Here is a 17,068-nt window from a genome sequence, read left to right as displayed (position 1 = left end):
ACATAATTGTTAATTTGCCTTCTCCATATTATCAAAATTAAGTTTTGTTGAAAATTTGATGACAATAGCTTGAATGGTAAAAAGAGTTAAGGCCAGGACAGACAGAACTGATCACAACCTCCCCCCCCCCCCAATCTCCTTGTAAATGACGGAATAATAAAATGACAACACATGCAATATATATATATATATCAAATCGAACCCCATAACTTGATGAGGCAGCAGGACACAAATTAGGTCCCATCACAGCGCTTGCTGCAGGACATGGCAACAACAAGTGTTACCTGCCGTGCTGGCACATTGCCTCTGCCCTGCTGATCAACAGTCAGGAGGTTTGTAGCCAGGTATAATAATAATAATAATAATTCATTTATTTTGTATAGCGCTTTTCCAGAAGCCCAAAGGCGCTTTGACAGAGTGGAAAACATAATGCATAACAATACATGAAAACAACAATTGCAAAAAGACAAGAATCAATAGGGAAATATTTAAAGCAAAAGGAGGGAGAAGGAGAAGAGATAGTCAGGGGTTAAATGCTGTGGGTTGAATGTTGAATGCAGTGTTGAACAGGTGGGTCTTTAGTGATGTTTTGAATGTGGTGAGTGAGGAGGAGTCTCTGATAGTGTGAGGTAGTGAGTTCCAGAGGGTGGGAGCAGCGATGGAGAAGGCCCTGTCCCCCCAGGATCTGAATTTGGTCCGGATGGAGGGGGTCAGGAGGTTGGTACCAGCAGAGTGGAGGTTGCGGGTGGGAGTGTGTCTGGAGAGGAGGTCAGCCAGGTAGGATGGGGCCAGGTTATGGAGGGCTTTGTATGTCAAGAGGAGGATTTTGTACTGGATTCTCTGGGGGATGGGGAGCCAGTGAAGCTTGTAAAGGACGGGGGTGATGTGGTCACGGGTCCGGGAATGGGTGAGTAGACGGGCTTGAGGTAGGTATAGGTATATTAAAATCAACCAAAGAAGTACACTGGCCCTATGACATGATGCTGACGTCACGCACATAAATTATGCCAACACTTCACCTCCAAACTAGGAGGCATCCGTGTGGTACTCAAGCCTTTGAGGCTGACGACGTGATCCAAATAGACGTACAAGGAGATGCAAGTGGGAACGACCAAGCAGCCGTGCTGTTCCCGGACGCTCAACATCTTCATCTGTGGCAGCGGTTGTTGATAAAGCTGCCGTCGTTTTGGCCTAATGACCCGCAGCTGTGGTTCACACAAGTCGAAGCCCAATTTGAACATTACTACCAAGTTGATGCGCTTCAAATACATTGTTTGCTCCTTGTCACCAGAATATGTGATGTAGGTGACAGATATTTTACTGCAATCTCCAACGAAGAACCTGTACAAGATTTTTTGAAGATCGTGCTCAGAGGTCGCACGACCCCCTATGAGCACTGCCACTTTCAACTTCTTACAGCCGAGGATCCTGGAGCGCATCCTGGAGCTCCATGCTGTGCAACGCCCTTCGTGCCCATCTTTGCGTAGCCCTTGTAGGGGGAGAAATACCGTACCTACCTCAAGCTTCTGTTCACCGTCACCTTCCGTGAACACTCCAGATTGGTATTGGTACCACGTGAGCTTCAGTACTAATGCCCGTCAGTGTAGAGCACCATGTTCGTACTGGCTGCAGGGAATCGACGAGACTCACAAATAATGGCCACGAGTTCACCTGGCCCATACGTCAGTCACCTTCCTTTCCTTGTAGAATGTAGATTGTACTAGCGGACGTCATTTTCTTATGGATACAGGGGCAGAGGTGAGCATTGTGCTGCGACAGGACTATTGATTACATTCCGCCAAAAACAGTGCTATTGCTACTTTTGGAGAACTTCTCCTCCAGCTTGATTTGGGTTTAGGTCACTCATTTCCGTGGATGTTTACTGTTGCCGACACTATAGCGTAGGTGCGGATTTTTTGCATCATTTCAATCTGCTCATAGGTGTCAAATATCACCATCTATTGCATGACTAAACACAGCTTAGTGTTCTCGGTAGAGCATACACCATTTCGTCGCTGATTAACCGTGTTTTCTATCCTTTTCAGAAAGTACTCTATGACTTCCGGTCCATAACGTGCCCATCGGTGACAATCCACCCGCTCAAACACCAGACCACACATCACATCAACTCCAGGGGACCCCCTGTTTCCGCACATGCTCGCCGACTAGCACCCGATAAATTATGTGTTGTCCACTCGGAGTTTGACAATAAGTTACAACGTGGGATCGTCAGACCATCGTCCAACAGTTGGACCTCACCGCTCCACATGATACCCAAAAAGACACCTGCGGATTGGCGTCCTCACGGGAATTACTGCTCCTTGAACACTGCGACTATTCCAGACCATTACCCCATTCCACATATTCAGGATTTTACCGCTACACTTCATGGCGCTACAATCTTCTCCAAGGTCGATGTTGCTCATGCATACCATCAGATTCCCATGGATCCAGTGGACATCCCGAAGATAGCTGTCACCACGCCTTTCGGCCTGTTCAAATTGCTTCGCATGCCGTTTGACCTATGCAATGCCGCACAAACCTTTCAATGTCTAATCGATCAGGTGCTCTGGGGATTACACTTCTGCTATGTGTATGCAGCTGATGTTATAATCACCAGAGCAAATGCAGAAACAACATCAGGAACACCTATGTCTACTCTTCACCCGTTTACAGGACTTCGGCATCGGCTTCAATCCCACAAAGTGCATATTTCACATTTCAGAGTTGAATTTCCTCGGCCATTGCGTGAACCGCCTGAGTATCCATCCGCTCGAAGTGAAGGGGCAGATTTTATTTGAGATTTCCTCTAACCGTCATCTCAAAGCAAACTGTGTGAGTTCTTGGACCTCGTCAACTTTTACCACCGATTTACTCCAAACGCAGCCAACAACACTGCAGCCGCTGAACGAGTTACTCGCAACTGGTAATCACCTTGAAGTGTTCTGATGGTCGGAGCCAACCTTGTCAGCAAATACCATTAAAGACGCTCTGGCCAACACCTCACTCCTGATTCATCCGAAGCCAGAGGAGCCAACATTTCTGATGGTGGACTCGTCTGAGGTCAAGGTGGGTGCGGCCCTTCACCAGTTCATCGATGCCAACTGGCATCCAACAGAGTGCAAGTACAGAGCCTTCCATCAGGAACTACTCGCTGTATACCTCGCCATCAAGCACTTCCACCACTTCTTAGAAGCCAGATAATTCTCTGTCCTGATTGATCACAAACCGTTAACTTTCGCTCTATCCACCCATTCGGACTCTCACTGTGCATACCTGGGTATTCGAGATTCCCAGCAACTCATCACCACACGCTATGTCTGGCCATGCATCAATGCTGATGTGTGCCATTGGGCCAAGCAATGTCTTCAATGTCGACACGCCAAGATCCAATGTCATACTGTCGCACCATTCGGTAGATTTTCGACACCAGGTAGGCATTTCAACAGGGTCCACGTGTATCTTGTCGGTCCCCTACCACCTTCAAACAGGCACCGTTATTTACTGACTTGTGTTGACCATTTCACCCGTTGGTCAGAGGCTACACCGATTGCTGACATTGTCCCTCCTACCATTGCCAGGGCCTTTGTCCACACCTGAATCACACTTTTTGATGTTCCTTCCACCAGCACTACAGATCGTGTTAGCGATTTCGATTCGGCTCTATTGCACGAGCTGACTCAACTCCTGAGTACCGACTGTGTGCAGACCATTGCTTGTCATCCAGCAGCGAATGGTATGGTGGAGCATTTCCACCACCAACTCAAGTCTTTCCTGAAAGCACATGACAAGTCCACGTACTGGACGGACGTCATACCTCTGATTCTGCTTGGTACGTTGCTCTAAAAGATGACATAACAATCTTGGATGCTCCATGCAGAGCTAGTATATGGTGTATTGCTTCGTCTCGCAGGAGAATTCTTCTCAGCATCAGATGAAACCTTGACCGACGCCACCAACTATGCCAACCAACTTTGTGCGACCATGCAGGGCCTCTGGGCAACACCAACATGTGCGCCTTCGTCACGCCCAGTTTTATTCCCCAGGAATTTTCCTTGTGCACCCAGGTATCCGTACGGGGTGATGCTGTCTGGAAACCCTTGCAGCAAACATATGACGGACCTAATGAAGTTCTACAACGCTCCGAGAACACCTTCATACTCGATATTAACTGTGGTCGTGATGCAGTCTCCATAGATCGCTTGAAACCAACTTTTCTTGATACACACCAGAGCCGACCCTCCCGCTGACCAACGGGTCCACACCTACCACAACAATACCCTTACCATTGTACACGATTTGCTCTGAGTGTCATGTCGACTTCCCAGCATGATATTTATGACAGTACATTTTGCTTGTCGGCCATTTTTCTTTGCTGTGACTTTTATGTTTACATGGTAATTATGCTTGTCTTCTGGATTATCGGGGGATTTCCGGTACCGTACTGGGTTTCCTGGAAGAAGGACAGGTGACCTTAGCAGGTAAATATGAGAATTGACTCAGAATCCGAATGTCTCGGAGACTCGGACATCTTTTCCTCCACGCTAAAAACCTATCTAAAGAAAAGCTAAAATGGACTTATGGAAGTTTTTTGTGAAAGCGACTGTTGAACTTCCGGCGGATGATTCACAGCAGGATTTTATAACTGCCCAGGTCGGGCCTAGCCACCCCCGCCTACCTCGGCTTTCGACGCGGTATCATCGCAAGTACAGCAAGACTATCTCGAATCTTTGGATGCAGTCAGTATGGGTTCTCTCAACATAATGTGCAACAGAAGACGATGTGAGATGCGTAAACATTCCTACAGATCCTGGAGAAAAAAAAGCATTGGGCCTAATCAACCACATGTGACTCATTTTACAAAGATAATCTTCTCCGAAACTGCTGACGGGATTGTGACCAAACTTGGCACAAATTATATTTGGTATGTTGCAACTCAAGTTTGTTCACTGCTTTAAAAAAAAATCCGGGTCTGAGTGAGTCACCAGGGGGAAAGTATGTCCAACCCCCTAAAATAGGTATTTCCTTTCTTCTCTGAAACTACACACACAATTTTGATTAAACTTGACCACAACCTTCATCACCAATGATGTACCAACGTTTGTTCACGGCATTAAGAAAATCAAAGTCGAAGGGGTCTACAAGGGCGGGGGGATCCCCCCCCCCCCCCAAATAGGTATTTTTTTGTTTGTTTTAAGTCTTGTGATTACGTTAGTATGATTCTACGTGCTGATCCCTGTCTTCTAGAAACAATTGAAATCGGTTTAAAATACCTTTAGTCAGTGTAGTATACTGCTTCATTCTACCAGGTGAGTGCCCAGGGGTATTGTTCCTATTTTTAATATTAAGCCCCCTGTAACCCCAAATAGAGAAGTCAAAGTACAGCTATGACCTCTGCCACTTACTCATTTAGCAGGTAACCTTAGCCCCTCATCACCCTTAAGGAAAATCCTGGTTGCCCCCTGCCTGGACACACTATATCCAATACATTTGGGTTCCCAATTCCTATTTAACTCCATGTGCTCTTTCTGCTGCTACGACCTATCAGCCATATAAACCTTTCAAATATGAAAAACGTTTCAAAACGGAAGGAAACGTTTCTGCGGCTAGTTTTACCAAAACAATATCTCTCACACACTGCCACACCAACCATTGGATAATGCCAGCCATCTGCCAGAGAATGAGGGCCACCTGTCCACCCCCATTCCAAAACATACCCCAACGGCTCAAAAAGGATGCACGTTTACTCCTTGGAGCTGGAAAGAAACAGTAATTCAGGAAAAGTGTCGCAGCAATTGATAGTCGAGATGGAAGTTCCTCGGCCGGGGTGGAAGACACTGATTTAAAACAGGTGTATCTTTCAAACCAAAATACTACGCAAACAGAGCCCGCATAAAGGTATCTCTGGGGAAATGTAATCGATTATGTGCAAGCCAATTGTTTGCAGGCATGATATACCATGGCATGAGGTTTCCGATGTTTTTCCTTTTGGGTTTAAATGTCTCAGGTGTCCCAAATAACTGTATAGGTGACGGCAATTATAGAGCCATTCACAATGATGAGTTACAACATTTTTGGGGAAATGTTTCACTGCAGACACGTGTGATATTGGCCGAAGAGAATAAACTGTTTGCATATGTAGGAATCAGTAGGAGAGAAAAGCGTTTCATGGAAACTGTTAAGAATGGAATGATGCACCCTTTGCTTAGTGTTGAACTCTCAGGCTCGTGTGATCCTCTTTGGTGACATTTTCACTCCTGGTAATGGACTGTGTTGATGGAAGATGAAAGTGGACGATTGGCATAAACTTGGCTATATTCCTTGCTGTGTTATGCAATTCCGTTGTCAGTATGTTATACGGTACTTACAACATCGTCGAGCCATTGTACCGGCATAAAAAATGCAATGCCCCGTACACAATCCCAAAATTAAGGGTGGTGCTTTGAAGAAGAAGAAGAAGAAGATGATGAAGAAGAAGAAGCTGCAAATAAAACAATTTCAAACCTGACCAACAGTGAGCGCACAACTTCTTCTTCTTCTGGATTGTCTGTCACCTTCAATGCTGAAGATTTTTGCAAAACAACTTATAGTTGTTTGTCCATGTTCTTTCATTTTTAAATGCTGAGCATTAAACAAGGAAGCAGCATGCACACTACTAGTCAAAAGTTTTAGAACACCTCCATTTTTTGCCAGTTTTTATTGAAATTTACACAGTTTAATGTCTCAATGTACTCTGAAATTAAGCATAGAACAAATAAACAACTGGAGATAAAAAAGAAATCATAGAATCATTTTGTTTAACAAAATGTAATTTAAATTTTTGACTCGGCAAAGTAGCCACCTTTTGCAGATATAACCACCGAACACACTCGTGGCATTCTTTCTACAATGGAAAAAAAATATTGTTCGGGAAGTTCTTCCCAACACTGTTGCAGAAGTTCCCACAAATGTGTTGCACTTGCAGGTTGCTTTACTTTCACCCTTCTGTCCAGTTCATCCCAAACCAACTCGATGGGGTTTAAGTCTGGAGACTGTGCTGGTCATTCCATGATTTGAAGCCTACCGTCTTGTTCTTTTCCTCGAAGGTAGTTTTCACATAGCCTGGAGGTGTGTTTAGGGTCATTATCTTGCTGTAGAATGAACCCCTGACCAACGAGGCATATACCAGAGGGTATTGCATGGCACTGCAAAATGCTGCGGTAGCCCTTTTGGTTCAGGGTGCCAGTCACTCTGTGCAAGTCGTCGACTCTGGATCCAGCAAAAGAGCCCCAGATCATCATGCTTCCTCCTCCATGTTTGACAGTTGGTGTCACACACTGAGGAACCATCCTTTCGCCTACTCGACGGCATACAAAAACCCTGCGTGATGAACCAAAGATTTCAAATTTTGATTCATCGGTCCATAAGACCTTCTTCCAATCTTCAGTAGTCCACTGGCGGTGCTTCAAGCCTCTTTTTCTTATTTTGCCATTTTAGTAATGGCTTTCTTACTGCCACTGGACCTGTCAAACCTGCAGCTCGAAGTCTTCTCTTCACAGTTGAAACTAAGACTTGTTTACTTCGACCAGTGTTAAGCTGTGCTTGAAGCTGTTGTCCTGTGAGCCGCCTATCACGCAAGCTGTTGACTCTCAGAAACTTGTCTTCTGATTTTGTTGTGGCTTTGGTCTGCCAGACCTCTTCCTGTCAGAGTTTCATCCAGTTTCCAATATACGACTTCCTGCAGTGCAATATTGTCCAAATAATGCTTCAGAGGGTGTAATAACAGTCTGTTCCAATACTTCTTTTATACAGACAGGGTGTTTGTAATCAAGTAATCAGCAGAGGTTGGGACACCTGTAGGAATTGTTTGCATCAACCTTCAAGGCTTAATTTACTTACATTGCTGCAGAACAACTGTAAGTTGTTAACTCATTGCTTGTTCCCTGAAGAAGGCCTTTTTTTTTTTCTTACAATATAACTGTGCAATTTACATTATTTTCCCGTTTTTGCGAACCTAAACTTTTTTTTTAACCTCGAGCAGTTTACTGCTTACCTTTGTACCATTTCAGGTTATTCACTGGACTTGAATTGCTTAAATTTCAATAAAAACTGGAAAAATTGAGGTGTTCTAAAACTTTTGACTGGTAGTGTACGAGTTTGAAAGTCTTTGGTATGTCTCAGATGGGTTTCAAACTGCTGACCACCCAGTCAGAGCGGATGCTCTAACTGTTATGGGACTGATTCTGGTAACTGTTGGAAAATACAAGACTTTCAAAATGATGTAATATACCCCCAGAATACTCGCTGCTGTGCTTGTGCAGCAACCCCTAGAAACAGCAGCGTTTAGAGCATCATGAAGTATTGTCGTGTCCCCGGGGTTAAGACCCCTGGGAGACGGATGACCGAAACAAGCTTTAACTCCGAGGCGTACTTTGAACCTTGGCGGGATTGCTCGAAGCCTTATCTGATCGGACGGGCGACACTGGGTTAATCCGAACCCACAAACAAAGAAACGAAACAGACAAGAAAAGCAAAATTCAACAAATAATGATTTAATGAAAATAAATTCAAAGATAATTAAAATGTTGAGGTAAAAACTAATAGTAATAGGCTAAGGTGAGGGAACCCAATTACAGACACAGGGAGAAATAAAAGAAAGTGAAATGGTTTGGTATTCGGCGGCACTCAGGTTTGCAGTTCAACCGAGGGCTTGTAGACGTTCGTCGCCCCCAAACTACCGCGCGGGAAGCGCACAAAATGGTGCGGGGTCGCACTCCTCAACGTCCCAACGTGAGGTACTTCTCACAATGCCGACTGCCCCGAACCTCCCTTGTTCATTCTCTTCCCCACAAGCGCCCACGAGCCAAAGATGTGCCACCCCCCGTGACCAATCCAGAACAAAGGAGAGAGCGGCAAACACGGCTGTCCGCAATGAATCCCAGGATCAGAACATGTGCCCACCTTCTACGAATGTCAACACCAGAAGAGCCCAATATGGCGAGAAGGCTTATTTTTGCTCTCCAACTCTCGAATGTTCCACCGCTGACGTTCCACTCTGTCCAATCACCGAGCTTGGTTCATCACTCCATGGCCTCTTAACCAGTCACGTAGCTCGGGGTGTGGCCTCCCCGTGACGAGTTCTTGGGGGTGGAGGGGGGGGGCAGAGTCTAATCTCTGTTCGGAAATGCTTGGATGACATCGGGATTTACTTGCCGATCGGCAAATACTGTTTCTAATGGAGCCCATCGCCTGACCGGCTGAGTTTTATCAGAACATTAGGGAAAAATTTACTGGGAGGCAATACATACTGGGGATTATTAACCACAAGCCCGATAATGAATTAGCACAAAACCACCCTCCTTATGGCGACATGCAAACACTCCTAACATGAACATTGACGCTGCTTATGTACAGAGAGATGGCTTCTTCTTCCTCTTCGCGTCACACGGTCCGTACTAAAACCTACATATTCCTGACTTTCCCAAGGTATTTCTTCACCTACCCCCACAAACGTAACAGTATATTGTGTATGTAAGATAAGGATTGTTACCTAAAATAGCTCATAAAGCTTCTAAAACAAGCTGAAAATACTTCGAAAAGTACTTGAGAGAAAGGGAGGTGTCTTGAAGAATTTTCTCAGCTTGCCGAATGAGCAGCTGCCAATACTGCAAACTTCAGACCATGTGGGCTAGTGCAAGGCCCGAGTGGACGAGCGTGTGCTACACAAACCCCCGACAGATCACTACCAGTGAATGGACTTTGAACCTTGTGTGAGTGCCTCCTGTGAACATGGCAGGCTTGGTGAATTATTTAACGGACATCTACAATCGGAAATATGATGATGTGCGTGCGTCATTAACAAGTATCAGTAACCACCTCTTCGGCAAAGGACATCTTTGCGATGTAAAAGTACACAAAGCTTGTGCCAGCTATTATTCACTTGGGAGCTGGATGTATCGGGCAGACTCCCTGGGAAAGACACCGTGTCGGGATTAGGTTATTCTGACATTCCTGGGGCTTGTAAATGTACAGCATAAGTTTAAAATGATTATATTTATTATTAATCATGTTGGGAGGGTTGGAGCTGTGGCAGCTGTGAGAGCTGTTATAATATATTGTTTGTATGGTTCTGTGGCCAAAAAATAAATTACACTAGATTTTTGCATGTACTGCTAAAAGGAGAGTATGTGTGTGTTTGTTTTGTTTTATATCCACTGTGCTCTCTTGCTGCTCTCTTTTATTAAGGTACACTGATGTGCTCTCGTGTCTTCATCCTGCATGTCATGACTTTTCAACACAAGACGCTAAACTTCCTCATTTGCATACCGTGCTGTATACAGTACACTCCAATTCAAGATGTGAAAAGAGGCAAGCGTACAAAACTTAACAGTTTGTCGTTTTTCTCCAAAGGTGTTCTTCTTCCTGAGGTTGTAGTTTTCAAATCTCTTTGCTCAAACTAAAATGTTACATCAAACACTCTGTTCTGGAATCTGCTTTAAGTAAATCATGTGGTCAATAACCATGAGAGGAGAAGGTCGATGGTTAAGGAGACTTTATCAACGGACACTGAAAAGGAAACTTAAAACGGTGTGTATATTATATATATATATTCTCATTGTGATGCACCATACTTCGTGTTGCAAAGCATTTGTGTTGGTGCAGCAGTTTCATCAGTTTTATATATATATATATATATATATATACAGTGCATTCAGAAAGTATTCAGACCCCTTCACTTTTTTCACATTTTGTTATGTTGCAGCCTTATGCTGAAATCGTTTAAATTCATTTTTTCCCTCATCAATCTGCACTCAATACCCCATAATGACAAAGAGAAAACAGTATTTTAGAAAGTTTTGCAAATTTATTAAAAAGAAAAAACTGAAATATCACATTGACATAAGTATTCAGACCCTTAACTCAGTACTTAGTTGAAGCACCTTTGGCAGCGATTACAGCCTCGAGTCTTCTTGGGTATGACGCGACAAGCTTTGCACACCTGGATTTGGGGATTTTCTGCCATTCTTCTCTGCAGATCCTCTCAAGCTCTGTCAGGTTGGATGGGGACCGTCGGTGGACAGCCATTTTCAGGTCTCTCCAGAGATGTTCGATTGGGTTCAAGTCAGGGCTCTGGCTGGGCCACTCAAGGACTTTCACAGAGTTGTCCCGAAGCCACTCCTGCGTTGTCTTGGCTGTGTGCTTAGGGTCATTGTCCTGTTGGAAGGTGAACCTTCGGCCCAGTCTGAGGTCCTGAGTGCTCTGTTTCAGGTTTTCATTAAGGATATCTCTGTACTTTGCTCCGTTCATTGTTCCCTCAACCCTGACCAGTCCCCCAGTCCCTGCTGCTGAAAAACACCCCCACAGCATGATGCTGCCACCACCATGCTTCACCGTTGGGATGGTATTGGGCACGTGATGAGCGGTGCCTGGTTTCCTCCAGACATGACGCTTAGAATTGAGGCCAAACAGTTCAATCTTGGTTTCATCAGACCACAGAATCTTGTTTCTCACAGTCTGAGAGTCCTTTCGGTGCTTTTTTGCAAACTCCAGGCGGGCTTTCATGTGTCTTTCACTGAGGAGAGGCTTCCGTCTGGCCACTCTGCCATAAAGCCCAGATCAGTAGAGTGTTGCAGTGATGGTTGTCCTTCTGGAAGTTTCTCCCATCTCCACAGGATCTCTGGAGCTCAGCCAGAGTGACCATCGGGTTCTTGGTCACCTCTCTTACCAAGGCCCTTCTCCCCCGATTGCTCAGTTTGGCCGGGCGGCCAGCTCTAGGAAGAGTCCTGGTTGGTCCAAACTTCTTCCATTTAAGAATTATGGAAGCCACTGTGCTCTTGGGAACCTTCAATGCAGCAGAGATTTTTTTGTAGGCTTCCCCAGATCTGTGCCTCGACACAACCCTGTCTCTGAGCTCTGCAGGCAGTTCCTTCGACCTCATGGCTTGGTTTTTGCTCTGATATGCATTGTCAGCTGCGAGACCTTATATAGACAGGTGTGTGCCTTTCCAAATCATGTCCAATCAATTGAATTTACCACAGGTGGACTCCAATCAAGGTGCAGAAACATCTCAAAGATGATCAAGAGAAATGGGAGGCACCTGAGCTAAATTTAAAGTGTCATAGCAAAGGGTATGAATACTTATGTCAATGTGATATTTCAGTTTTTTATTTTTCATAAATTTGCAAAACTTCCTAAAATCCTGTTTTCTCTTTGTCATTATGGGGTATGGAGTGTAGATTGATGAGGGAAAAAATTAATTTAAACTATTTCAGCATAAGGCTGCAACATAACAAAATGTGAAAAAGGTGAAGGGGTCTGAATACTTTCTGAATGCACTGTACATATAAATAAATAAATAAATAAATAAATATATACTTATACATACAACAACAGGCATTTTAAGGCCATTTTCCCTGCTGGAGCAGGGGTTAGCCTTTCGGGCCCCATGACAACCTTCTCCATTTTTGCCCTATTTCTATTTTGCCCTTCTCCATTTTTATTATTTATTTTTTAAAAAAAGAAGAAAAAAAAGATATATATTATATATATATACAGACTTGGCATTTAATATGGAATATTTTTTTTTTCTTGACTTGGGTTTACTTTCTTAACTCAGTATATCAATCTGGTGAGTTTCTTTTACACTTTGGTGATTTATTTGTTAAAAGAACCATGTCACTGATTGTCTGTCCCAGCAAGAAGTCAACAACAGATTATATCACAGGTGGCGTGGCAAAATGTACGGACAGGTGCATTTGATGATTGGCTTCACAGTCGGGTACACAAGGGTTGTTGCGTTCTGTATTAGTGGAAAACAACTGCTGCACGTCTCCAAAAGTTATTGCCGCTTCCTCTGGAGATGGTCCGTCAACTCGACAATGCTGTTTGTCATGGAGTGGTGGCTTTAGGAAATTACGGCATGAAACAGCGTGCTATTGCTCGGCAGTATGGAATCACTCAAGGTCAGGTGTCAAATATCCTGAAACGAAATGCTCAGAGGGGTGTCCCTACTCCAATACCGAAGCCAGGACGTCCCCGCAGAACCACAAGGAGAGATGATCGCCAGCTGCACCGGTTAGTCCGCAATGGCCGTACCAAGTCAGCTAATCAGCTTAGGGCTGAGTGGCAGCAACTGACAAATGTGCCTGTATCCAGAAGGCTAGTCGACCAACGACTGGTTCAAGCAGGCTATCGTGCCAGGCGTCCCCTGAGAAAGCCACGCCTGACCAGACAACACCGCCAGCGCCGATTGCAGTGGGCCAGAGAGCACCGTCAATGGCAGCCAGGACACTGGAATCACGTGATCTTCAGTGACGAGTCTAGATTTCTGGTCTATCGTCAAGATGGCCACGTCCGAGTGCGCAGACAAGTCCATGAAGCCTACAACAAAGATTGTATAGTGCCAAGAGTCCAAGCTGGAGGTGGTGGGGTGACTGTTTGGGTTGCTTTTCATGCAGGCCGCAGGGGGCAAAACTGACCTGGTTGTTCTGAATGGAAACCTGAACCAGTTCAAGTACAGGGCCATTCTGGAAGAAACATTGCTTCCATTTGCTTGTGCAGCCTTTCGAGGAAACTTTGGCTTCCAAGACGACAATGCACGGCCTCATCGTGCTCGCATGATCCAACACTTTCTTGCTGACCGTGGTGTAGAGCATATGGAGTGGCCTGCCATGTCCCCGGATATGAATCCGATAGAGAACTTTTGGGCAGAATTAACACGTCAAATCGACCACTTGGACAAGCAGCCGACCTCTGTGCGTGAATTGCAGCAGGCTATTGTCACTGCATGGCAAGCGATTCCTGTCCAAACCTTGGCAAATCTCGTGAACAGCATGCCTCAACGTGTACGTGCTCTCCTGAATGCTCGTGGGGGTTACACGAAGTACTGAACTGTAATTTTACTGTCCTTAATCCCAGTCGTAATTTCACTTTTGTTTTTGTTAAAAAAAATTTTTGGCTAATGTGCAAAATAAAGAGATACTTCTCGAAAACGTACAGAAGTTTAACACAGTACTGTCCATGAATTGAGTTCGATATCAGTTTACATCACTTTCAAGGATCAATTTATTTGTTTCGAAATGTCAAATGTGGTGTTTATTTCTTTTAAAGGTCACATTAACAAAATCTAGAATAATTTCAACATAATTCCAATGAACTTTTGGTTCTAAGACATCTTGAAAAGTAAGTTCACCCCCACAAAAAATATATTCCATATGAAATGCCAAGTCTGTATGTATATATAGATATGGAGCCATATTCTTGCCCTAACTATTGCTGGGAAGACAATGGCAAACCACCCAGTATAACCCTTGCCAAGAAACTGCTTTGCTAGCACCGCAACGTTGTGTAAAGAGTATGGTACATCAGAATAAAAATATATATACTGTTTATGCTATATATATATGTATATATATATATATATATGTATATTTGTGTACAGTATATATGACATTCCTGGGGAATTTTATATAAATCAGGTTATTTTTCCTCCTTTTTTCTCTATTGCAATGCGCGATGTTTCATAAAAAGGTCCACATAATTGCGTCCCTCTGACGTACTTCTCACTATAAATGACGTCATCATGACGACTGCAACGCCAAGAAACTCTTCAGGCTTCACCTGCATAGTGCTGATCCAATGCCAACACAACGGTCTTCATAATCCCATAACGTAAGATTACCCTTCGTTGATTATGGGTGGGAGCATGTCATTGACAACTTTACGTAACCTGTAATTCCCTGTTATTATAAACCAGTGACGTAAAGCGCAGTTTCTCGTCACCGCAAGAGACCAGGACCAGCCGCATGGCGTGGCGGAACACGGTCTGGGCTACAACCATTCTGTTGAGAAACGCACAGAACGATGTGAAGTCTGTAAGTGCAAATGTTGTCTTTTTATTCCAAACATGTATTAAAAAGATCAAAAAAACTATTTTCTTTTTACAAAAGTTAATGTCGATGGTGTTCGGATGCTCTCTTCAAACTAAAGACAAACGAGAACAAACCTTCTGCCTTTCCGTGCCAAGCACTCCATAGTTATCAAGTAAGTTTCTTTAATGTTCAAAAAGAGTATATTCCCTGTATGTTGTGTTTCTCGGTTGCTCTTGGGTTTCCATGATGTCCACTTCAATTTGCGTAGTCCTCATTGGAGAAACTCCCGTGGTGAAGTCGCAGAAGCACCATCAATCTGCATTTCAGTCCCAGCTTGGGAAAAGGAATGATCCATTGGTCCCTCATTTGTGTTTTTTTCTTTTTCCCAAATAACTAGTGGTCTCCTTTTCTCGATACCACGAGTCCAACCATGCAGGGTTTAAGAGGCGGTTTTGTCTCGCCACCTGTCAACGTTCCAACTCCTTCAACGTGCATACGTCCTCTTTTTTACCTTCTCGGCCTTTCACACCTGTTAGGAAGGACAAAGAGACCTCAGCTGTAATACATTCACAATATAACGAACATATTCATAAGTGTAGAATTCAAGCAAATGGATTTCAGAAAAAGAGGAATTAACAATTCTCTGCTCGACCTTTAGCCATTGATGTCCTCGTGGTGACGATGCTCAACTTGCAACCCACAAGGTAGTCGGTTCAAGCCTGCCTGAAGGCAGTAGGTGTCGATTCTGAACTTTTCAAGAGCCAGGTAAATTATGACGTCACAATTGGAATGTTGATCGAAAACCCAGATGGCTCATTAATGATCCAGATGGAGGGGAAACCGATTATGATGCTTTGGTTGATCTATGTTGTTGTTTTTGAATACTTGCCTAGGCTCATGGAAGAGCGAGGACACAGAACAAATCAGGACACAACATAACAAAGGGGAACAGGCGGAGAAAGAGGAAACGCCAACAGCAGGGAGGAGGGAGAAAGTCGATGGAGACAGACAAACAAGGGATGCAGGTAGATGAGGGGTAGGGGAGAACGCAGGGGATGGACAAGATGGATACGTAAGCAAAATTTTGGGAGGGGTGGGGTGGATTAACGGGTGTAGAAAAGATGATGGTTTTTGGATGGGGGGACTCGGAGGGAAGAATGAGATCGAAGGGAGTGTGAACATGGTTCCACAGGTGGAAAAATACAGGAATAAGGTCTGCTGGAGGGTCTGCCGGGCAAAGGGTTTGGCCCAAGTCTTTTATGGACCAACTGGGCAGACTTGACCAACAACTGAAGGGGCAGGAATTTCTTGAATGTGTTCAGGGTGTCGGCGACAACTCCCCTATTCTTCACGAAGGACACCATGGGATCTTTAATGTTCACAAATGAATGTGGGCAGATGGGACACCGAGGGACGGTGTAAGTTGTGATAAAACACCTTGCCTGCTAAGCTAGCCAGAGTGGGAATCGAACCCAGACTAGATAACTCAAAGGTAACCATATTGTGCTCCTCTTGTATTTAATTATCATTCTGGATCATCTTGAACATTGCTCTGAAGATTATGCCTCATACCTGGCTCACAGACATCATCCATTTATATCCACCTCTTCTTCCAATACCATCCAATGATCAGATACATTTGTTTATCTGAGAGGCTGATGTGTGATGTGTATGTTCAGGATGTCTCTGTGAACCCTTCCTCTCGGCTTCCTCTCCGCTCCCACCTTTTGTTCATATGTGTTCTGTACCGTCCCCCAAACAGTGATGACTCCATCTACATTTCAATGTCTGACAACATGGACCAACTTCTATCCACTCATCCCAACTCTCTCTTCCTCATATGTGGTGACTTCAACTGTCATCATGCCACCTGGTTGGGTGTGGGTTCCTCTCTCACTAGTCATGGCACCTCAGCAAAGGACTTCTGTGACTCACTGGGATTGACACAATCTGTCAATTTCCCGACCCGGATCTCAGCCAATGGAGTATCTTCTCTTCTAGACTTGGTTATGACAAACTTCCCTGCTAATGTCTGCTGCTCTTCTTCTGCTCCAATCGGTTCTTCTGATCATGTGCTTGTCAAAGTGGACATCTCTCTGGCCATTCTCAGAGAGCCTCCTCAGCGTCGACGAGTCTGGCATTTCACTCAGGCCGACTGGGACGGTCTTCAAGCAGCCATCAATCGTCTGGATTGGTCTCCCATCTCCACTGCCTCTGAC

At 44.5% G+C, this 17,068-nt stretch overlaps 1 protein-coding gene across 3 annotated transcripts in view; it reads right to left on the bottom strand.

Moving 5' to 3' along the window:
* Positions 1–14,857: 14,857 nt before the first annotated feature.
* The window catches only part of LOC137426706 (vascular endothelial growth factor A), a 47,274-nt gene continuing 45,063 nt past the window's right edge, over positions 14,858–17,068 (bottom strand). For all 3 annotated transcript variants that reach the window (XM_078779107.1, XM_068115497.2, XM_068115500.2), the window contains exon 8: positions 14,858–15,378. In XM_078779107.1, coding sequence (XP_078635233.1) covers positions 15,357–15,378 — 22 coding nt within the window. In that variant the 3' untranslated portion in view covers positions 14,858–15,356. The remainder of the gene's footprint in view (positions 15,379–17,068) is intronic.

The sequence above is a fragment of the Myxine glutinosa genome, chromosome 5, assembly GCF_964187855.1.
Source record: "Myxine glutinosa chromosome 5, kmMyxGlut1.1, whole genome shotgun sequence".
NCBI lineage: Eukaryota > Metazoa > Chordata > Myxini > Myxiniformes > Myxinidae > Myxine > Myxine glutinosa.
The sequence above is the reverse complement of the archived record's forward strand: the minus strand, read 5'-3'. Positions and strand labels throughout refer to the sequence as shown.